Genomic DNA, 19,483 nt, shown 5'->3' with positions numbered 1-19,483 from the left:
CTGTGGATCTGTTTGGGCGGTATGCAAATTGGAGTGGGTCTAGGGTTTCTGGGATAATGGTGTTGATGTGAGCCATTACCAACCTTTCAAAGCACTTCATGGCTACGGATGTGAGTGCTACGGGTCTGTAGTCATTTAGGCAGGTTGCCTTTGTGTTTTTGGGCACAGTGACTATGGTGGTCTGCTTGAAACATGTTGGTATTACAGACTCAGTCAGGGACATGTTGAAAATGTCAGTGAAGACACCTGCCAGTTGGTCAGCACATGCCCAGAGCACACGTCCTGGTAATCCGTCTGGCCCCGCAGCCTTGTGAATGTTGACTTGTTTAAAGGTCTTACTCACATCGGCTACGGAAAGCATGATCACACAGTCGTCCGGAACATCTGATGCTCTCATGCATGCCTCAGTGTTGCTTGCCTCGAAGCGAGCATAGAAGTGATTTAGCTCGTCTGGTAGGCTTGTGTCACTGGGCAGCTTGCGGCTGTGCTTCCCTTTGTAGTATGTAGTAGTTTGCAAGCCCTGCCACATAAGACGAGCGTCGGAGCCGGTGTAGTATGATTCAATCTTAGCCCTGTATTGACGCTTTGCTTGTTTGATGGTTCGTCGCAGGGCATAGCAGGATTTCTTACCTTGAAAGCGGCAGCTCTACCCTTTAGCTCAGTGCGAATGTTGCCTGTAATCCATGGCTTCTGGTTGGGGTATGTACGTACAGTCACTGTGGAGACGATGTCTTCGATGCACTTATTGATAAAGCCAGTGACTGATGTGGTGTACTCCTCAATACCATCGGAAGAATCACGGAACATGTTCTAGTTTGTGATAGCAAAACAGTCCTGTAGTTTAGCATCTGCTTCATCTGGCCACTTTTTTATAGACCGAGTCACTGGTGCTTCCTGCTTTAATTGTTGCTTGTAAACAGGAATCAGGAGGATAGAGTTGTGGTCGGATATACCAAATGGAGGGCGACGGAGAGCTTTGTACTCTGTGTGTGGAGTACAGGTGATCTATAATTTTCTTCCCTCTGGTTGTACATTTAACATGTTGATAGAAATTTGGTAGAACTGATTTCAGTTTCTCTGCATTAAAGTCTCCGGCCACTAGGAGCGCCGCCTCTGGGTGAGTTGTTTCCTGTTTGCTTATTTCCTTATACAGCTGACTGAGTGCGGTCTTAGTGCCAGCATCTGTCTGTGGTGGTAAATAAACAGCCACGACAAGTATAGCTGAAAACTCTCTAGGCAAGTAGTGTGGCCTGCAATTTATCATAATATGCTCTACTTCAGGCGAGCAAAATCTAGGGAAAATTACAACAAAATAACAGGTGAACAAACTCAAAAACCTGCTGTAACCTCTCTCTCTCTCTCTTTCAATTCGATTCAAATGGCTTTATTGGCATGGGAAACATATGTTTACATTGCCAAAGCAAGTGAAATAGATAATAAGTCTCTCTCTCTCTGTTTTTCTCTCTATCTCTCTCTCTATCCCTCCATCCCTCCTTACCTCCCTCTTTCTTAGATATAAACGAGTGTAAGATGATCCACAGCTTGTGCTCCAATGGGAAGTGTAGGAACACCATCGGTAGTTTCCGTTGTCGCTGTGACAACGGCTTCGCTCTGGACTCTGATGAGAGGAACTGTACAGGTCAGTCTACAGCTCATACAGAGTATACATCTAGAGCTCCGTCTAAAGCTTTCAGACACACAAGATAGTATATGTCAAAACAGCGTGGCAAAAATACTACATTACTCACAATGCAATGTCTCTTAATGTGTTTTTGGAAACTAACTGTGATGTGGGTGTTTCTCCTTCCAGACATCGACGAATGCCGTATCTCTCCAGACCTGTGTGGTCAGGGCACGTGTGTGAACACAGGTGGGGACTTCGAGTGCGAATGTTTTGAAGGTTACGAGAGCGGCTTCATGATGATGAAGAACTGCATGGGTGAGTAGAGGACCTAAACACACCTGAACACACCTGAACACACCTGGACATACCTGGACACACCTGCACACACTTGCACACACCTGGATACACCTTAACCCACATGCACACACCTTAACACACCTGCACACACCTGGACACACCTGGAAACAACTGGACACAACTGAACACACCTTAACACAACTGGACACACCTGGACAGTCCTGAACACACCTGGACACAACCGAACACACCTGAACACACCTGGACAGACCTGGACACAACTTAACACACTTGCACACACCTGGATACACCTTAACCCACCTGCACACACCTGGACAATCCTGCACACACTTGCACACACCGGGACACACCTGGACAATCCTGCACACACTTGCACACACCTGGACACACCTGCACACACCTGGATACACCTTAACCCACCTGCACACACCTTAACACACCTGCACACACCTTTACACACCTGGAAACAACTGGACACACCTTAACACACCTGCACACACCTGGACACACCTGCACACACCTGGATACACCTTAACACACCTGCACACACCTGGACACACCTTTACACACCTGCACACACCTGGACACACCTTTACACACCTGGAAACAACTGGACACAACTGAACACACCTTAACACAGCTGGACACAACTGGACACACCTGAACAGTCCTGAACACACCTGGACACAACCGAACACACCTGAACACACCTGGACAGACCTGAACACACCTGGACACAACTTAACACACCTGCACACACCTTAACACACCTGAACACATCTGGACACATCTGGACAGCTGTCCCATCCCAGTACTAGATTCTACCTCTATCAGTACTGTATTGTGGAGTACATGACAGAGAAAAACATTTTTTGTCTATAATAACATAATAACACATAAGGAAACGCCATCTCCATAGTAATCCCATCTCCATAGTAACTCCTTCTCCATAGTAACTCTGCCACAGGCCTTTAAAACGCTCTATGAAGTGGATCAGGGCAGGGGAGTCCTGGCATGCTGACATCCTGTTACAGACCCAGTACTCAAGCACCGTGTGTGTGTGTGTGCGTGTGTGGTGTGTGTGTGTGTGTGTGTAAGGAAGAGAGTGCGATTCGCTCCCCAGGCCTGTGCTGTGTGCGTGTTACAGCCTTTATGGGAATACCAGCTATACATTTAAAGCACGTTCAGATCACTCCCTATACTCTCAACCCACAGTACCATTTTTCTCTGGATAATTGTATTTTACTGCTTGATTTACACACACACACTCCAGCATCCAGACGCTTTTATATGCAATTACTGGTCATAATGTCCTGACATCTGTGAAAATGTTTAATGTTCAATGGTTTATTTCTTTATTTATGAATGTAATAGCCATGGCTTGGCTTTGAACACATTCCTGACTGAGTGAAATTATATTTATTTTTCCCACAAAGTAGTAATGACTACGGATGAGAAAATATGCATAAATAGTCTGACGTATGTGACTCTCGCTCTCTCCCTTTTTCTTTCTTTCTTTCTTTCTTTCTTTCTTTCTTTCTTTCTTTCTTTCTTTCTTTCTGTGTGTGTGTGTGTGTGTGTGTGTGTGTGTGTGTGTGTGTGTGTGTGTGTGTGTGTGTGTGTGTGTGTGTGTGTGTGTGTGTGTGTGTGTGTGTGTGTGTGTGTGTGTGTGTGTGAGAGTGTGTTTGTCTCTCTCACGCTCTGTGTTCTCTCCTCCCAGACATTGATGAGTGTGAGCGGAACCCTCTGCTGTGTCGCGGTGGTGAGTGTGTGAACAACGAGGGCAGCTTCCAGTGTGTGTGTCCCGACGGACACGAGATTGCCCCCGACGGATCCGCCTGTCTCGGTGAGTGACGAGGTCATCAGTGTGAGACCAGGGGTCACATAGGCCTATGTTCCATTACTTCTAGGCTTCATCCTTCCTTTCTTCTTTCCTTTCTTGAGTTCCTCACTGACCTTTATGTGGATGGATAGGTTAAATCAAGCAGTCCGACCTACAGTATTAGTTTCATCAACCCAACCTGATCAGTTTAATTAAAAATGGATGGAAATGGTGAACGAAGGAAGGAAGGAAGAGAGGAAGGAGGGAAGGAAGGAAGGAAGAGAGGAAGAGAGGAAGGAAGGAAGTGTGCAGTAATGTGACTGGGCCAGCGGCTTGTCTACTTTAAGGAAGCAGCAGATTTCTCCTCTAATAAGTATCTGTGGGCTAGATGGGGGCTGCATGTGTGTTTCCCTGCATGTATGCTGGTGTGGGTCTTGGTGTGTGTGTGTGTGTGTGTGTGTGTGTGTGTGTGTGTGTGTGTGTGTGTGTGTGTGTGTGTGTGTGTGTGTGTGTGTGTGTGTGTGTGTGTGTGTGTGTGTTAGGGCTTCCCGCCAAAACGTATTCTAATTTCCTGGCATAAATAATGGAAAGAAACCAGTAAATTATAATAAATTATTTATATGAATAGCGTGATCAAAAATGGAACTGTTACTTGATATGCAATGTCTAAATCTGTCTTCTCTATGGCCTTGTCTGCTCTGCTATCTGCATGATCAATCATCAACGCTCAGTGTGTGTGTGTGTGTGTGTGTGTGTGTGTGTGTGTGTGTGTGTGTGTGTGTGTGTGTGTGTGTGTGTGTGTGTGTGTGTGTGTGTGTGTGTGTGTGTGTGTGTGTGTGTGTGTGTGTGTGTGTGTGTGTGTGTGTGTGTGTGTGTGTGTGTGCGCTTGTGCTTACACAGAGTCGCCATAAATTCAAAGCCCTGCGTGCGGTGTGTTCCCCTACCATGTCATTGCAAACAGGAAATAGGCCTGCAGGCTATACAGGTCAGCAGTAGATCAGGAAATAGGCCTGCAGGCTATACAGGTCAGCAGTAGATCAGGAAATAGGCCTGCAGGCTATACAGGTCAGCAGTAGATCAGGAAATAGGCCTGCAGGCTATACAGGTCAGCAGTAGATCAGGAAATAGGCCTGCAGGCTATACAGGTCAGCAGTAGATCAGGAAATAGGCCTGCAGGCTATACAGGTCAGCAGTAGATCAGGAAATAGGCCTGCAGGCTATACAGGTCAGCAGTAGATCAGGAAATAGGCCTGCAGGCTATACAGGTCAGCAGTAGATCAGGAAATAGGCCTGCAGGCTATACAGGTCAGCAGTAGATCAGGAAATAGGCCTGCAGGCTATACAGGTCAGCAGTAGATCAGGAAATAGGCCTGCAGGCTATACAGGTCAGCAGTAGATCAGGAAGGCCACAACCTCCCCAAGAATCCCTCAACATGGCACTACTGGTGAGAGGATATGCAGAGAAAGAGACGGCTAAGTCTGCCAAGATGCAAAAATACTAAAAATGCACATGAGACATATCAACTCTCTGGCTTCATTCATAGGCTACATTAGACCAGTCTTCACAACACTAGCAGCCTACCATATTTACTCAACATAAAGTCGCCTATAGAAAACATCCCTTAGGCAACTTGAATGGCTTCTATACATGTAATTGCTTACTATATGTGCAGGCTCTCGACGCAGTTATGGTAGACAATGTCCATCCTCATTCTCCATCTCACATTCAAATCTCCAAACTAACGTGTGGCACTGCCAGAGGCTCAATATATAAACTGTTGCTAATCACAGAACGGCTGACATACTGTGTCCCCAAAAGAGCCTGAGGAAATAGACATTTGCAACATTGTTTCATGATGTTATGTGAACAAAAGCGGGCACACGGTGGGCTACTGGTCAGATTCACGGGCAATTGATCAACTGCGCTATCCATGGTGCTGAATCTCTGCTAGCGTAGGCCTGTTTGTTTAGAATCTGATGTTCCTTGTGACAGTCACCACAATAAGCGGTTAACAGGAAGTAAAAACAGCCACAACCTTCCCAAATCCCCCGATAGCCAGGTGCAAGGAGAGAGAACAGGGCCAACAAGCTGCCTGACATCTTTCAGTCAAAGGTAGGCTGTAACTAATGTCCTTTTCGCTAGACCTCATAATATTTGACCAGTCGGCCAACAGTGATTCATAGGCCTACACTCTTAAAAGAAAGGTGCTGTTTAGAACCTAAGTGTTATTTGGCTGTCCCCATAGGAGAACCCTTTAAAGAACCCAATTTGGTTCCAGGTAGAACCCTTTTGGTTTCAGGTAGAACCCTTTTGGGTTCCATGTAAAACCCTTGCAACCAAGGACAGCCGAAGAACCCTGAAACCCTTTTTTGGTTCCAGGTAGAACCTTTTTGGTTTCAGGTAGAACCCTTTTGTTTTCGGGTAAAGCCCTTCAACCAGGGACAGCTGAATAACCCTGAAACCCTTTTATTAAGAGTGTAGGCTACCTTAAAACTAGGACACATCAATGAAATAGTGTGGTGACTTTGAGAGAACTTTGAGTTGATTCATTGCAACAAATACAAAAAGAAAATGTTAGATTCATGTGCAGATTTGTCCATTGACATTGGTATAATCCTATCAGAATGTCCCTGGTGTTATATTATTTTAAATAGCACATCCGGTTTGAACTGGAATACCGGGATGCCCGGTCATTTCTTGACATTTTCTCAGGAAGAAAAATGTGTAGATTCTCTGGAAAATATGAAACCCTAGTGTGTGTGTGTGTGTCAGTGTGTGTGGGCTAAATGGCTGGATGTGTATATGAATGTATGGGATGTATTGGGGTGATAGATGGCTGATAGCTAGGTATGTAGAGTGGGGCTGGTTCTATGACCATCTGGACCACTTCACATTATACAGACATGCTATGGAGACTAGCTACTCCAATGGCTGCACTGGAATGGACTGATGCTTTGCTATGACTGGAGCTTGTGTGTGCGTGCATGCCTGTGTTCGTGCATGTGAGTGTGTGTGCGAGTTGATGACTCATCCTTACCCATCTTGCCTCTGGTTGTGTTTTGTAGCTGATTTAGAAAGGGAAGTCTCTAGGGGTAAAGGAGGAGGAGGATCTATTGATTTAGAAAGGGAAGTCTCTAGGGGTAAAGGAGGAGGATGATCTATTGATTTAGAAAGGGAAGTCTCTAGGGGTAAAGGAGGAGGATGATCTATTGATTTAGAAAGGGAAGTCTCTAGGGGTAAAGGAGGAGAATGATCTATTGATTTAGAAAGGGAAGTCTCTAGGGGTAAAGGAGGAGGATGATCTATTGATTTAGAAAGGGAAGTCTCTAGGAGTAAAGGAGGAGGATGATCTATTGATTTAGAAAGGGAAGTCTAGGAGTAAAGGAGGAGGAGGATCTATTGATTTAGAAAGGGAAGTCTCTAGGAGTAATGGAGGAGGATGATCTATTGATTTAGAAAGGGAAGTCTCTAGGAGTAAAGGAGGAGGAGGATCTATTGATTTAGAAAGGGAAGTCTCTAGGAGTAAAGGAGGAGGATGATCTATTGTCCAACAGCTTCACAATCATCTCCACATGTAGAGACAAGATGGAACAAGATGTTTAGTGGTGGGGTTGTTTTTAATGGCCTGTTTAATGATGTGTGTGTGTGTGTGTGTGTGTGTGTGTGTGTGTGTGTGTGTGTGTGTGTGTGTGTGTGTGTGTGTGTGTGTGTGTGTGTGTGTGTGTGTGTGTGTGTGTGTGTGTGTGTGTGTGTGTGTGTGTGTGTGTGTGTGTGTGTTCCACAGATATTAATGAGTGTGAACTGAGTGAAAAGCTGTGTCGGAACGGTCAGTGTGTGAATATGATTGGACGTTACCAGTGTTCCTGTGATACTGGATATAAATCCACAGAAGACAGACTGGCCTGTGTCGGTAAGATAACTCTGTTCCAACAACTACACTGTTAGTTCTCTATTATTCAACTAGTATAGGGATTTGTCTGCGTCCTTAAAACAGGAAAGGCGTGTTGATATAGTACTATTTGTTTTTGTTTTCATATGATCCAGTGTCTGTAGCCATTGCGACCAAATCCTTGATTCTTAAATGACAGAAATGCTTGATGTGTCAGATAGGAAGAGTTATGAGCATGTCTCAAGTTATGTTTCATTCTTATGATGTGTGTGTAATAACATATGTGTTCATTACCTCCTCCATGCAGACATTGATGAGTGTACGATCCAGAATGGAGGTTGTGAGACATTCTGTACCAACTCAGAGGGGAGCTATGAGTGCAGCTGTCGCTCTGGATACGCCCTGATGCCAGACCTCAGGACCTGCACTGGTCAGTAGGACTGTTAGATGATCTCTCTCTGTCAGTCAGTCAGTCAGTCAGTCAGTCAGTCACTCACTCACTCACTCACTCACTCACTCACTCACTCACTCACTCACTCACTCACTCACTCACTCACTCACTCACTCACTCACTCACTCACTCAGGGGGGTCTGTCGGGCTCACTTGGGGTGACACACACACACAGCCTTCATGTGCTAAGCAGTGTGGAATACAGCAGAGAAATTATTCCTCTGGGACCACTGTTAGCAGCTCTCTCTCTCTCTCTCTCTCTCTCCCCCTCTCTCTCTCTCTCTCTCTCACTCTCTCTCTCTCTCACTCTCTCTCTCTCTCTCTCTCTCTCTCTCTCTCTCTCTCTCTCTCTCTCTCTCTCTCTCTCTCTCTCTCTCTCTCTCTCTCTCTCTCTCTCTCTCTCTCTCTCTCTCTCTCTCAGGCTCTCTCTCGGTCACTCTATGTCTCTCTGTCCTCCACCCCTACTTCAACCCAACCTGAGTCTGTTTGTCTATTTGTTCACCAGGAGCCAGGGAGAGCCCTATAACACTTAAATACACTGTGTTCCTAGACAGAGAGACATAGACGTCCTATCTCCAGACAGAGCCTTGTGAGAGGACTGGGCATACTTTCCTTTGGTATCGGTCTCATCCCTCTCAACACATGACTCCCATTGGCTCTGTTACCAGGGAGAGATACAACAGCCCAAATCATACAAAATGGTACAATAAATAGAAACACAGAAGCACATTGTTGACTAATCTGACCATTTCTTCATGTTTTCTCCTGTTTACTGTTGGTTGCCAGGTGAGCAGCTATGCAAGATGTCTTTCCTCAGCTGGTATGAATGTGAACTGGTCTATGTTCAGCAGACTGTCTGTCTACAGTTCTATCCTTTTCTGTCCTTAAAGACATAAGTATGTCTGTTGTATTCTGTCCTTACAGACATATGTGTGTCTGTTGTATTGATGAATGTTCTAGTGAATGTTTTATTCTGTCTCCCTCCAGACATTGATGAGTGTGAGGAGAGTCCAGACATCTGTGACGGAGGCCAGTGTACCAACATCCCAGGAGAGTACCAGTGTCTCTGCTTCGATGGATTCATGTCTTCTGAAGATATGAAGACCTGTCTGGGTAACTAACCTACCTGTCTAGCACTCTAAGCCACTGCCTCCAGAATACATGTAGCATTGTGAGCGTGGGGTTCCAATCTGACCCTCTGCTATTCTAGAACAGCCTGTCCCCTCTCCTCCTCCCCTCAGTCATTCACGTTGCTGTCTAATCAATACAAAACAGCAGGGAAGGAGTGGGACTACGCCACTGCTTCAAGAACGAAAACTAGCTGACAGCCCCCAGTAGAGTTGTGTGGGTAAACTCTCACATACATGTACATAGTATCACACGCTGAGACGTGTATTCAGGATTGTTGTTAGTTTTGAACGGTGAGACATGTATTCAGGATTGTTGTTAGTTTTGAACGGTGTGACATGTATTCAGTATTGTTGTTAGTTTTGAACGGTGAGAAATGTATTCAGTATTGTTGTTAGTTTTGAACGGTGAGACATGTATTCAGTATTGTTGTTAGTTTTGAACGGTGAGACATGTATTCAGTATTGTTTTTAGTTTTGAACGGTGTGACATGTATTCAGTATTGTTGTTAGTTTTGAACGGTGAGGCATGTATTCAGTATTGTTGTTAGTTTTGAACGGTGAGACATGTATTCAGTATTGTTGTTAGTTTTGAACGGTGAGGCATGTATTCAGGATTGTTGTTAGTTTTGAACGGTGTGACATGTATTCAGGATTGTTGTTAGTTTTGAACGGTGAGACATGTATTCAGGATTGTTGTTAGTTTTGAACGGTGTGACATGTATTCAGGATTGTTGTTAGTTTTGAACGGTGAGGCATGTATTCAGGATTGTTGTTAGTTTTGAACGGTGAGACATGTATTCAGTATTGTTGTTAGTTTTGAACGGTGAGACATGTATTCAGGATTGTTGTTAGTTGTGATTTACATGTCCAGTGGTCTCTGTTCCTCCAGACACACAGGGGAACAGACAGCAACATGTCCAGTGGTCTCTGTTCCTCCAGACACACAGGGGAACAGACAGCAACATGTCCAGTGTTCTCTGTTCCTCCAGACACACAGGGGAACAGACAGCAACATGTCCAGTGTTCTCTGTTCCTCCAGACACACAGGGGAACAGACAGCAACATGTCCAGTGTTCTCTGTTCCTCCAGACACACAGGGGAACAGACAGCAACATGTCCAGTGTTCTCTGTTCCTCCAGACACACAGGGGAACAGGCAGCAACATGTCCAGTGTTCTCTGTTCCTCCAGACACACAGGGGAACAGGCAGCAACATGTCCAGTGTTCTCTGTTCCTCCAGACACACAGGGGAACAGACAGCAACATGTCCAGTGGTCTCTGTTCCTCCAGACACACAGGGGAACAGACAGCAACATGTCCAGTGTTCTCTGTTCCTCCAGACACACAGGGGAACAGACAGCAACATGTCCAGTGTTCTCTGTTCCTCCAGACACACAGGGGAACAGACAGACAGCAACATGTCCAGTGTTCTCTGTTCCTCCAGACACACAGGGGAACAGACAGACAGCAACATGTCCAGTGTTCTCTGTTCCTCCAGACACACAGGGGAACAGACAGCAACATGTCCAGTGTTCTCTGTTCCTCCAGACACACAGGGGAACAGGCAGCAACATGTCCAGTGGTCTCTGTTCCTCCAGACACACAGGGGAACAGACAGACAGCAACATGTCCAGTGGTCTCTGTTCCTCCAGACACACAGGGGAACAGACAGCAACATGTCCAGTGTTCTCTGTTCCTCCAGACACACAGGGGAACAGACAGCAACATGTCCAGTGGTCTCTGTTCCTCCAGACACACAGGGGAACAGACAGCAACATGTCCAGTGGTCTCTGTTCCTCCAGACACACAGGGGAACAGGCAGCAACATGTCCAGTGTTCTCTGTTCCTCCAGACACACAGGGGAACAGACAGCAAAACAATAAATCTACTGTTTCTCTTTTTACAACAACTTTTCTATTGATTTATCCTGACAATATAATATTATCATAAAGGTTGTCCAAGATGACTCATGAAAATAACATGACTTGAAATATGAAGAATATGACAAGACTGATGTAAGACTGGCGTTAGAGTAGGGCTCTCACTGAGTGTAAACACACACTTTAAGTCCACACACAGGCAGGGCAGTGCAGGGGTCCTTTTTTGGTCAGAAAAAATAGTCTTTCTGGAGGTTTTATTTTTAGGTCTGAAAGTGTGTCTGAGGAAAGTGTGTCTCTCTGTCTCTCTCACTGTCTCTCTCTCTCTCTCTCTCTCTCTCTCTCTCTCACTATCTCTCTTTCTCTCTCTCTCTAGATGTGGATGAGTGTGAGCTGAACCCAAACATCTGTCTGAGTGGGAATTGTGAGAACAGCAAGGGATCCTTCATCTGCCACTGTGACAAGGGCTACTCCGTACGCAAGGGAACCACCGGCTGCACAGGTACACACATACAAACATGCACACACAGACAGACACGCACACACACACACACACACACACACACACACACACACACACACACACACACACACACACACACACACACACACACACACACACACACACACACACACACACAGATACGTGTACACCCACACACTTTGGTGAGATCACCATGCTCTGATGTCTGACGTATGCCTCAGATTAGACGATTGTGTTCCTTTGTTGTTGTTTCATTAGCTTCTCTTGAACAGTACTGATGCTTGGGTCAGCCTAATCACCTGGAATCAACCCAACACACATACATACTGCAGTCAAGCCAGCAGCATACCACCCTGCATACCACTGCTGGCTTGCTTCTGAAGCTAAGCAGGGTTGGTCCTGGTCAGTCCCTGGATGGGAGACCAGATTCTGCTGGAAGTGGTGTTGGAGGGCCAGTAGGAGGCACTCTTTCCTCTGGTCTAAAAAAAATATCCCAATGCCCCAGGGCAGTGATTGGGGACACTGCCCTGTGTAGGGTGCCGTCTTTCGGATGGGACGTTAAACGGGTGTCCTGACTCTCTGAGGTCATTAAAGATCCCATGGCACTTATCGTAAGAGTAGGGGTGTTAACCCCGGTGTCCTGGCTAAATTCCCAATCTGGCCCTCAAACCATCATGGTCACCTAATAATCCCCAGTTTACAATTGGCTCATTCATCCCCCTCCTCTCCCCTGTAACTATTCCCCAGGTCGTTGCTGCAAATGAGAACGTGTTCTCAGTCAACTTACCTGGTAAAATAACGGTAAAATAAATAAATAAAAGAGAACAGGAGAGGACTGGAGGAGGGAGGAGGAGAGGTAGACTGGAGGAGGAGAGAGGTAGACTGGAGGAGGAGAGAGATAGACTGGAGGAGAGGAGAGGTAGACTGGAGGAGGAGAGAGATAGACTGGAGGAGAGGAGAGGTAGACTGGAGGAGGAGAGAGATAGACTGGAGGAGGGAGGAGGAGAGGTCAACTGGAGGAGAGGAGAGAGGTAGACAGGAGGAGAGGAGAGGTAGACTGGAGGAGAGGTAGACTGGAGGAGGAGAGAGGTAGACTGGAGGAGGAGAGAGGTAGACTGGAGGAGAGGAGAGGTAGACTGGAGGAGGGAGGAGGAGAGGTAGACTGGAGGAGGGAAGAGGAGAGGTAGACTGGAGGAGGGGGGAGGAGAGGTAAACTGGAGGAGGGGGGAGGAGAGGTAAACTGGAGGAGGGGGGAGGAGAGGTAAACTGGAGGAGGGAGGAGGAGAGGTAGACTGGAGGAGAGGAGAGGTAGACTGGAGGAGAGGAGAGGTAGACTGGAGGAGAGGAGAGGTAGACTGGAGGAGAGGAGAGGTAGACTGGAGGAGAGGAGAGGTAGACAGGAGAGGAGAGGGAGACTGGAGGAGGGAGGAGGAGAGGAGAGGTAGACTGGAGGAGAGGAGAGGTAGACTGGAGGAGAGGAGAGGTAGACTGGAGGAGAGGAGAGGTAGACTGGAGGAGAGGAGAGGTAGACTGGAGGAGAGGAGAGGTAGACAGGAGAGGAGAGGGAGACTGGAGGAGGGAGGAGGAGAGGAGAGGTAGACTGGAGGAGAGGAGAGGTAGACTGGAGGAGGGAGGAGGAGAGGAGAGGTAGACTGGAGGAGAGGAGAGGTAGACAGGAGGAGAGGAGAGGGAGACTGGAGGAGGGGGGAGGAGAGGTAAACTGGAGGAGGGAGGAGGAGAGGTAGACTGGAGGAGGGAGGAGGAGAGGTAAACTGGAGGAGGGAGGAGAGATAGCGGGAGAAATAAGAGGGAGCTGAGAGCAGGATAGAGACAGAGGAAAAGAGAACCAAACCAGCAGATCAATGGAAAGATGTACAGTACTTTAGCTAGCTTACAATATATGGTGGACACACACAGGCTGTGTTAGCTGGCCCTCTCCACTCCCAGATGTTGATTCTATGGGCTATAGCTGCGCTCCATAGGGCCCAAATGCTCTGTGTGTGTGAGTATGGCCCCAGCTAGCACTCTGTCTCCTGTCTCTCTGGGATAGATCAGTGATGTCTGTATGAGTCACCATGCTCTCATTGTTTCCCCTCATACACAAACAAACAGATCTGTCTTAACCTCAAAACAGTCCCTGAGGAGACCCGAACACGCACACACACACATGTTCACATTTTCCTTGTTTTGAGAAGGTTGGAGTTGCCGAACAGCCGTCTCTGATTCACAGGTTTGGAATTCATCTCTTTGGAATGTGATGGAAGTGTTCTGTAATTCCTCTCAGGGTTCTCAACTACATGTTATGTAGACCTGACAGGCATTCTGGCTATACTGGTGGCTTAGTCTCTAATGGCACCCTATTCCTCTTGCAGTGCACTTCACTACACAAGGCGCTGATGAAAAGTAGTGCACTACACAGGGGATAGGTTGTGATTTGAGAGAGAGAGAGAGAGAGAGAGAGAGAGAGAGAGAGAGAGAGAGAGAGAGAGGGACAGAGAGAGAGAGAGAGAGAGAGAGAGAGAGAGAGGGACAGAGAGAGAGAGAGAGAGAGAGGGGGACAGAGAGAGAGAGAGAGAGAGAGAGAGAGAGAGAGAGAGAGAGAGAGAGAGAGAGAGAGAGAGAGAGAGAGAGAGAGAGAGAGTGAGAGAGAGAGAGAGAGAGAGAGAGAGAGAGGAGAGAGAGAGAGAGAGAGGGAGAGAGAGAGAGAGAGAGAGAGAGCTGCTAACAGTGGTCCCAGAGGAATAATTTCTCTGCTGTATTCCACACTGCTTAGCACATGAAGGCTGTGTGTGTGTGTCACCCCAAGTGAGCCCGACAGACCCCCCTGGCCTGAAATTCAACACTATGAAACAAATCTCACATTTTTAACTGCAGGATTTTCCACATTCCTGGCGTGGAGTGTCAGTGTTTTACATGTGTGTGTGCTTACTACTCTTTCTGGCTTCAAAGGTCTGTAGTCTAGTGAAGCTCTTATCATCACATCTCTCTGCTGTCACCACCTTCATACTGATCACTCTATAGGACAGCACCTTAAATATACAGTTAGGATACAGGGGGATATACAGTTAGTATACAGGGGAATATACAGTTAGTATACAGGGGGAATATACAGTTAGTATACAGGGGGAATATACAGTTAGTATACAGGGGAATATACAGTTAGTATACAGGGGGAATATACAGTTAGTATACAGGGGAATATACAGTTAGTATACAGGGGGAATATACAGTTAGTATACAGGGGGAATATACAGTTAGTATACAGGGGAATATACAGTTAGTATACAGGGGGAATATACAGTTAGTATACAGGGGAATATACAGTTAGTATACAGTGGGAATATACAGTTAGTATACAGGGGAATATACAGTTAGTATACAGGGGAATATACAGTTAGTATACAGGGGAATATACAGTTAGTATACAGTGGGAATATACAGTTAGTATACAGGGGAATATACAGTTAGTATACAGGGGGAATATACAGTTAGTATACAGGGGCATATACAGTTAGTATACAGTGGGAATATACAGTTAGTATACAGGGGGAATATACAGTTAGTATACAGGGGAATATACAGTTAGTATACAGGGGGAATATACAGTTAGTATACAGGGGGAATATACAGTTAGTATACAGGGGAATATACAGTTAGTATACAGTGGGAATATACAGTTAGTATACAGGGGAATATACAGTTAGTATACAGGGGGAATATACAGTTAGTATACAGGGGAATATACAGTTAGTATACATGGAGAATATACAGTTAGTATACAGGGGAATATACAGTTAGTATACAGGGGAATATACAGTTAGTATACAGTGGGAATATACAGTTAGTATACAGGGGAATATACAGTTAGTATACAGGGGGAATGTACAGTTAGTATACATAGGGAATATACAGTTAGTATACAGGGAAATATACAGTTAGTATACAGGGGAATATAAAGTTAGTATACAGGGGAATATACAGTTAGTATACAGGGGAATATACAGTTAGTATACAGGGGGAATATACAGTTAGTATACAGGGGAATATACAGTTAGTATACAGGGGAATATACAGTTAGTATACATGGGGAATATACAGTTAGTATACACGGGGAATATACAGTTAGTATACATGGGGAATATACAGTTAGTATACAGGGGGAATATACAGTTAGTATACAGGGGAATATAAAGTTAGTATACTGGGGGAATATACAGCTAGTATACAGGGGGAATATACAGTTAGTATACAGGGGAATATACAGTTAGTATACAGGGGGAATATACAGTTAGTATACAGGGGGAATGTACAGTTAGTATACAGGGGGAATATACAGTTAGTATACAGGGGAATATACAGTTTGTATACAGGGGAATATACAGTTAGTATACAGGGGGAATATACAGTTAGTATACAGGGGGGATGTACAGTTAGTATACAGGGGGATATACAGTTAGTATACAGGGGGAATATACAGTTAGTATACAGGGGAATATACAGTTAGTATACAGGGGGAATATACAGTTAGTATACAGGGGGAATATACAGTTAGTATACAGGGGGAATATACAGTTAGTATACAGGGGGAATGTACAGTTAGTATACAGGGGGAATATACAGTTAGTATACATGGGGAATGTACAGTTAGTATACAGGGGAATATACAGTTAGTATACAAGGGGAATATACAGTTACTATACAGGGGGAATATACAGTTAGTATACAGGGGAATATACAGTTAGTATACAGGGGGAATATACAGTTAGTATACAGGGGGAATATACAGTTAGTATACAGGGGGAATATACAGTTAGTATACAGGGGGAATATACAGTTAGTATACAGGGGAATATACAGTTAGTATACAGGGGAATATACAGTTAGTATACAGGGGGAATATACAGTTAGTATACAGGGGGAATATACAGTTAGTATACAGGGGGAATATACAGTTAGTATACAGGGGAATATACAGTTAGTATACAGGGGAATATACAGTTAGTATACATGGGGAATATACAGTTAGTATACAGGGGAATATACAGTTAGTATACAGGGGAATATAAAGTTAGTATACAGGGGGAATGTACAGTTAGTATACAGGGGGAATCTACAGTTAGTATACAGGGGGATATACTGTTAGTATACAGGGGGAATATACAGTTAGTATACAGGGGGGATATACAGTTAGTATACAGGGGAATATACAGTTAGTATACAGGGGGAATATACAGTTAGTATACAGGGGGGATATACAGTTAGTATACAGGGGAATATACAGTTAGTATACAGGGGGAATATACAGTTAGTATACAGGGGGAATATACAGTTAGTATACAGGGGAATATACAGTTAGTATACAGGGGGAATATACAGTTAGTATACAGGGGGATATACAGTTAGTATACAGGGGAATGTACAGTTAGTATACAGGGGGAATATACAGTTAGTATACAGGGGAATATACAGTTAGTATACAGTGGGAATATACAGTTAGTATACATGGGGAATGTACAGTTAGTATACAGTGGGAATATACAGTTAGTATACAGGGGAATATACAGTTAGTATACAGGGGGAATATACAGTTAGTATACATGGGGAATGTACAGTTAGTATACAGTGTGAATATACAGTAGTATACAGGGTAATATACAGTTAGTATACAGGGTTAATATAAAGTTAGTATACAGGGGGAATATACAGTTAGTATACAGGGGAATATACAGTTAGGATACATGAGGAATGTACAGTTAGTATACAGGGGGAATATACAGTTAGTATACAGGGGGAATATACAGTTAGTATACAGGGGAATATACAGTTAGTATACAGGGGAATATACAGTTAGTATACAGGGGAATATACAGTTAGTATACAGGGGAATATACAGTTAGTATACAGGGGAATATACAGTTAGTATACAGGGGAATATACAGTTAGTATACAGTGGGAATATACAGTTAGTATACATGGGGAATGTACAGTTAGTATACAGGGGAATATACAGTTAGTATACAGGGGAATATACAGTTAGTATACAGGGGAATATACAGTTAGTATACAGGGGAATATACAGTTAGTATACATAGGGAATATACAGTTAGTATACATGGGGAATATACAGTTAGTATACATGGGGAATGTATACCATCTCCTCAGGGAGACTGTAAACCAATATTTACTTTTCTCTAATTGAAAATACTCAATGGCTAAATGACTTAATTACTGCCTTGATGAAGTAGAAAGCGATGGGGAGAGAGAGGGAGAGGGAAAGCAAAGCGAGAGACAGATCTGGGATCTTGCTGGGGCTCAGAACAGGACTGGGCCGTGGGCCAGGTATTGTGAGGGTCAGAGTTTTCCAGATGCTTGTTTTTAGTCAAATCACTGTCTACGTTATACAGGCAGTTTCTCTCTGTGACCTAGATAAAGAGGGAATGGGCATGTTCCAGGCGGACTACTTTGCAGACCCCTGCCAAATCTCACAACGCCTGGATAGGTATTTAACATATCAGCGAACCACATCACATGATGTAGAAATCTGATGCCCGACTGCACAGTCACTGACATGGCACACAACCATTGGTTGATGCAAGGCAACGACTACAATATCGTCGGCTTGGAGTGCGACCAATGTCTGACCAATCTCAGCATTATAGAGGCTGTTTGGGTGATGTTCAGAATGAATTTGTGTGGTTGTGAAAGTGAATCATAGCCCTTGGAGTTGGAGTTCTGTGTGTGACTGGGTGAGGTCTGATACACTGCTCACACTACTACCAGTCCATGTGGTTAACCAGCAGATAAACCATGTCGGAGAAATGGATATAAAAGCTTCGTTTTTACCAGATAAAGAGAGTTAAACTGCTCTCATTAATCCTTCTCATTTCTGAATGTGCTGGTCTGTTTTAACATGGAGCGCTATTTGATAATTATAGCTAATAATCTGAGCAATAATCCATCTTGAGAGAAGGAGATGTATTTCTAATGCTTGGTAATGAAATTGTAATGGGTTTGTAATGAAAGGAGTTGATGTTTATTAGTAGAGTTAAGCCCAGGCACGCTATAACCATGGGGTATATAAGAATCCTTTTACTTTCCAAACTGACATCTGGACCAAGAAACATGCCATCCATTAACATTTAAAATGACTTCTGGTACAAAAACACGCACACAAAGGCCGACAAGGTGGAAAACCTCTCAATAAACCTCTCAACCTCTCAACCTCTCCAGGGACGCCGTTGATCATGGCACACCCTGGCTGTGACCCCAGTCTCCGAGGGTGTCTATGGGATATGCGTATTAACACACACTTGTACATGTATGAAATAGGACAAATACACACACGCATACACACACGCACTCACACACACACACACACACACACACACACACACACACACACACACACACACACACACACACACACACACACACACACACACACACACACACACACACACACACACACTCACTCACTCACTCACACTCACTCACTCACTCACTCACTCACTCACTCACTCACTCACTCACTCACTCACTCTCACACACACACACACACACACACACACACACACACACACACACACACACTCACTCACTCACCTCACTCACTCACTCACATCACTCACTCACTCACTCACTCACTCACTCACTCACTCACTCACTCACTCACTCACTCTCACAAACACACACACACACACACACACACACACACACACACACACACACACACACACACACACACACACACACACACACACACACACACACACACACACACACACACACACACACACACACACACACACAGAGGCCGATGTGGGCTGGCTTCAGTGTATGCCTCTGAGCCGATAAACCAGGACACACCGACCAGTCAACCAAACATCGA

The 19,483-nt window shown here is 44.9% G+C and overlaps 1 protein-coding gene across 1 annotated transcript in view; it reads left to right on the top strand.

Annotated features, from left to right (window-relative positions):
• Nucleotides 1-19,483, top strand: part of LOC129845847 (fibrillin-1-like) — a gene marked incomplete at its 5' end in the record, with an annotated part of 175,540 nt that overhangs the window by 85,387 nt on the left and 70,670 nt on the right. The window contains 7 exon segments of the mRNA XM_055913771.1: nucleotides 1,514-1,639; nucleotides 1,811-1,939; nucleotides 3,663-3,788; nucleotides 7,550-7,675; nucleotides 7,962-8,084; nucleotides 9,093-9,218; nucleotides 11,488-11,613. Of these exon segments, the coding sequence (XP_055769746.1) occupies nucleotides 1,514-1,639; nucleotides 1,811-1,939; nucleotides 3,663-3,788; nucleotides 7,550-7,675; nucleotides 7,962-8,084; nucleotides 9,093-9,218; nucleotides 11,488-11,613 (882 nt within the window).

Source organism: Salvelinus fontinalis, unplaced genomic scaffold (genome assembly GCF_029448725.1).
Source record: "Salvelinus fontinalis isolate EN_2023a unplaced genomic scaffold, ASM2944872v1 scaffold_0383, whole genome shotgun sequence".
NCBI classification, from domain to species: domain Eukaryota; kingdom Metazoa; phylum Chordata; class Actinopteri; order Salmoniformes; family Salmonidae; genus Salvelinus; species Salvelinus fontinalis.
This window is presented reverse-complemented; position numbering and strand designations above follow the sequence as displayed.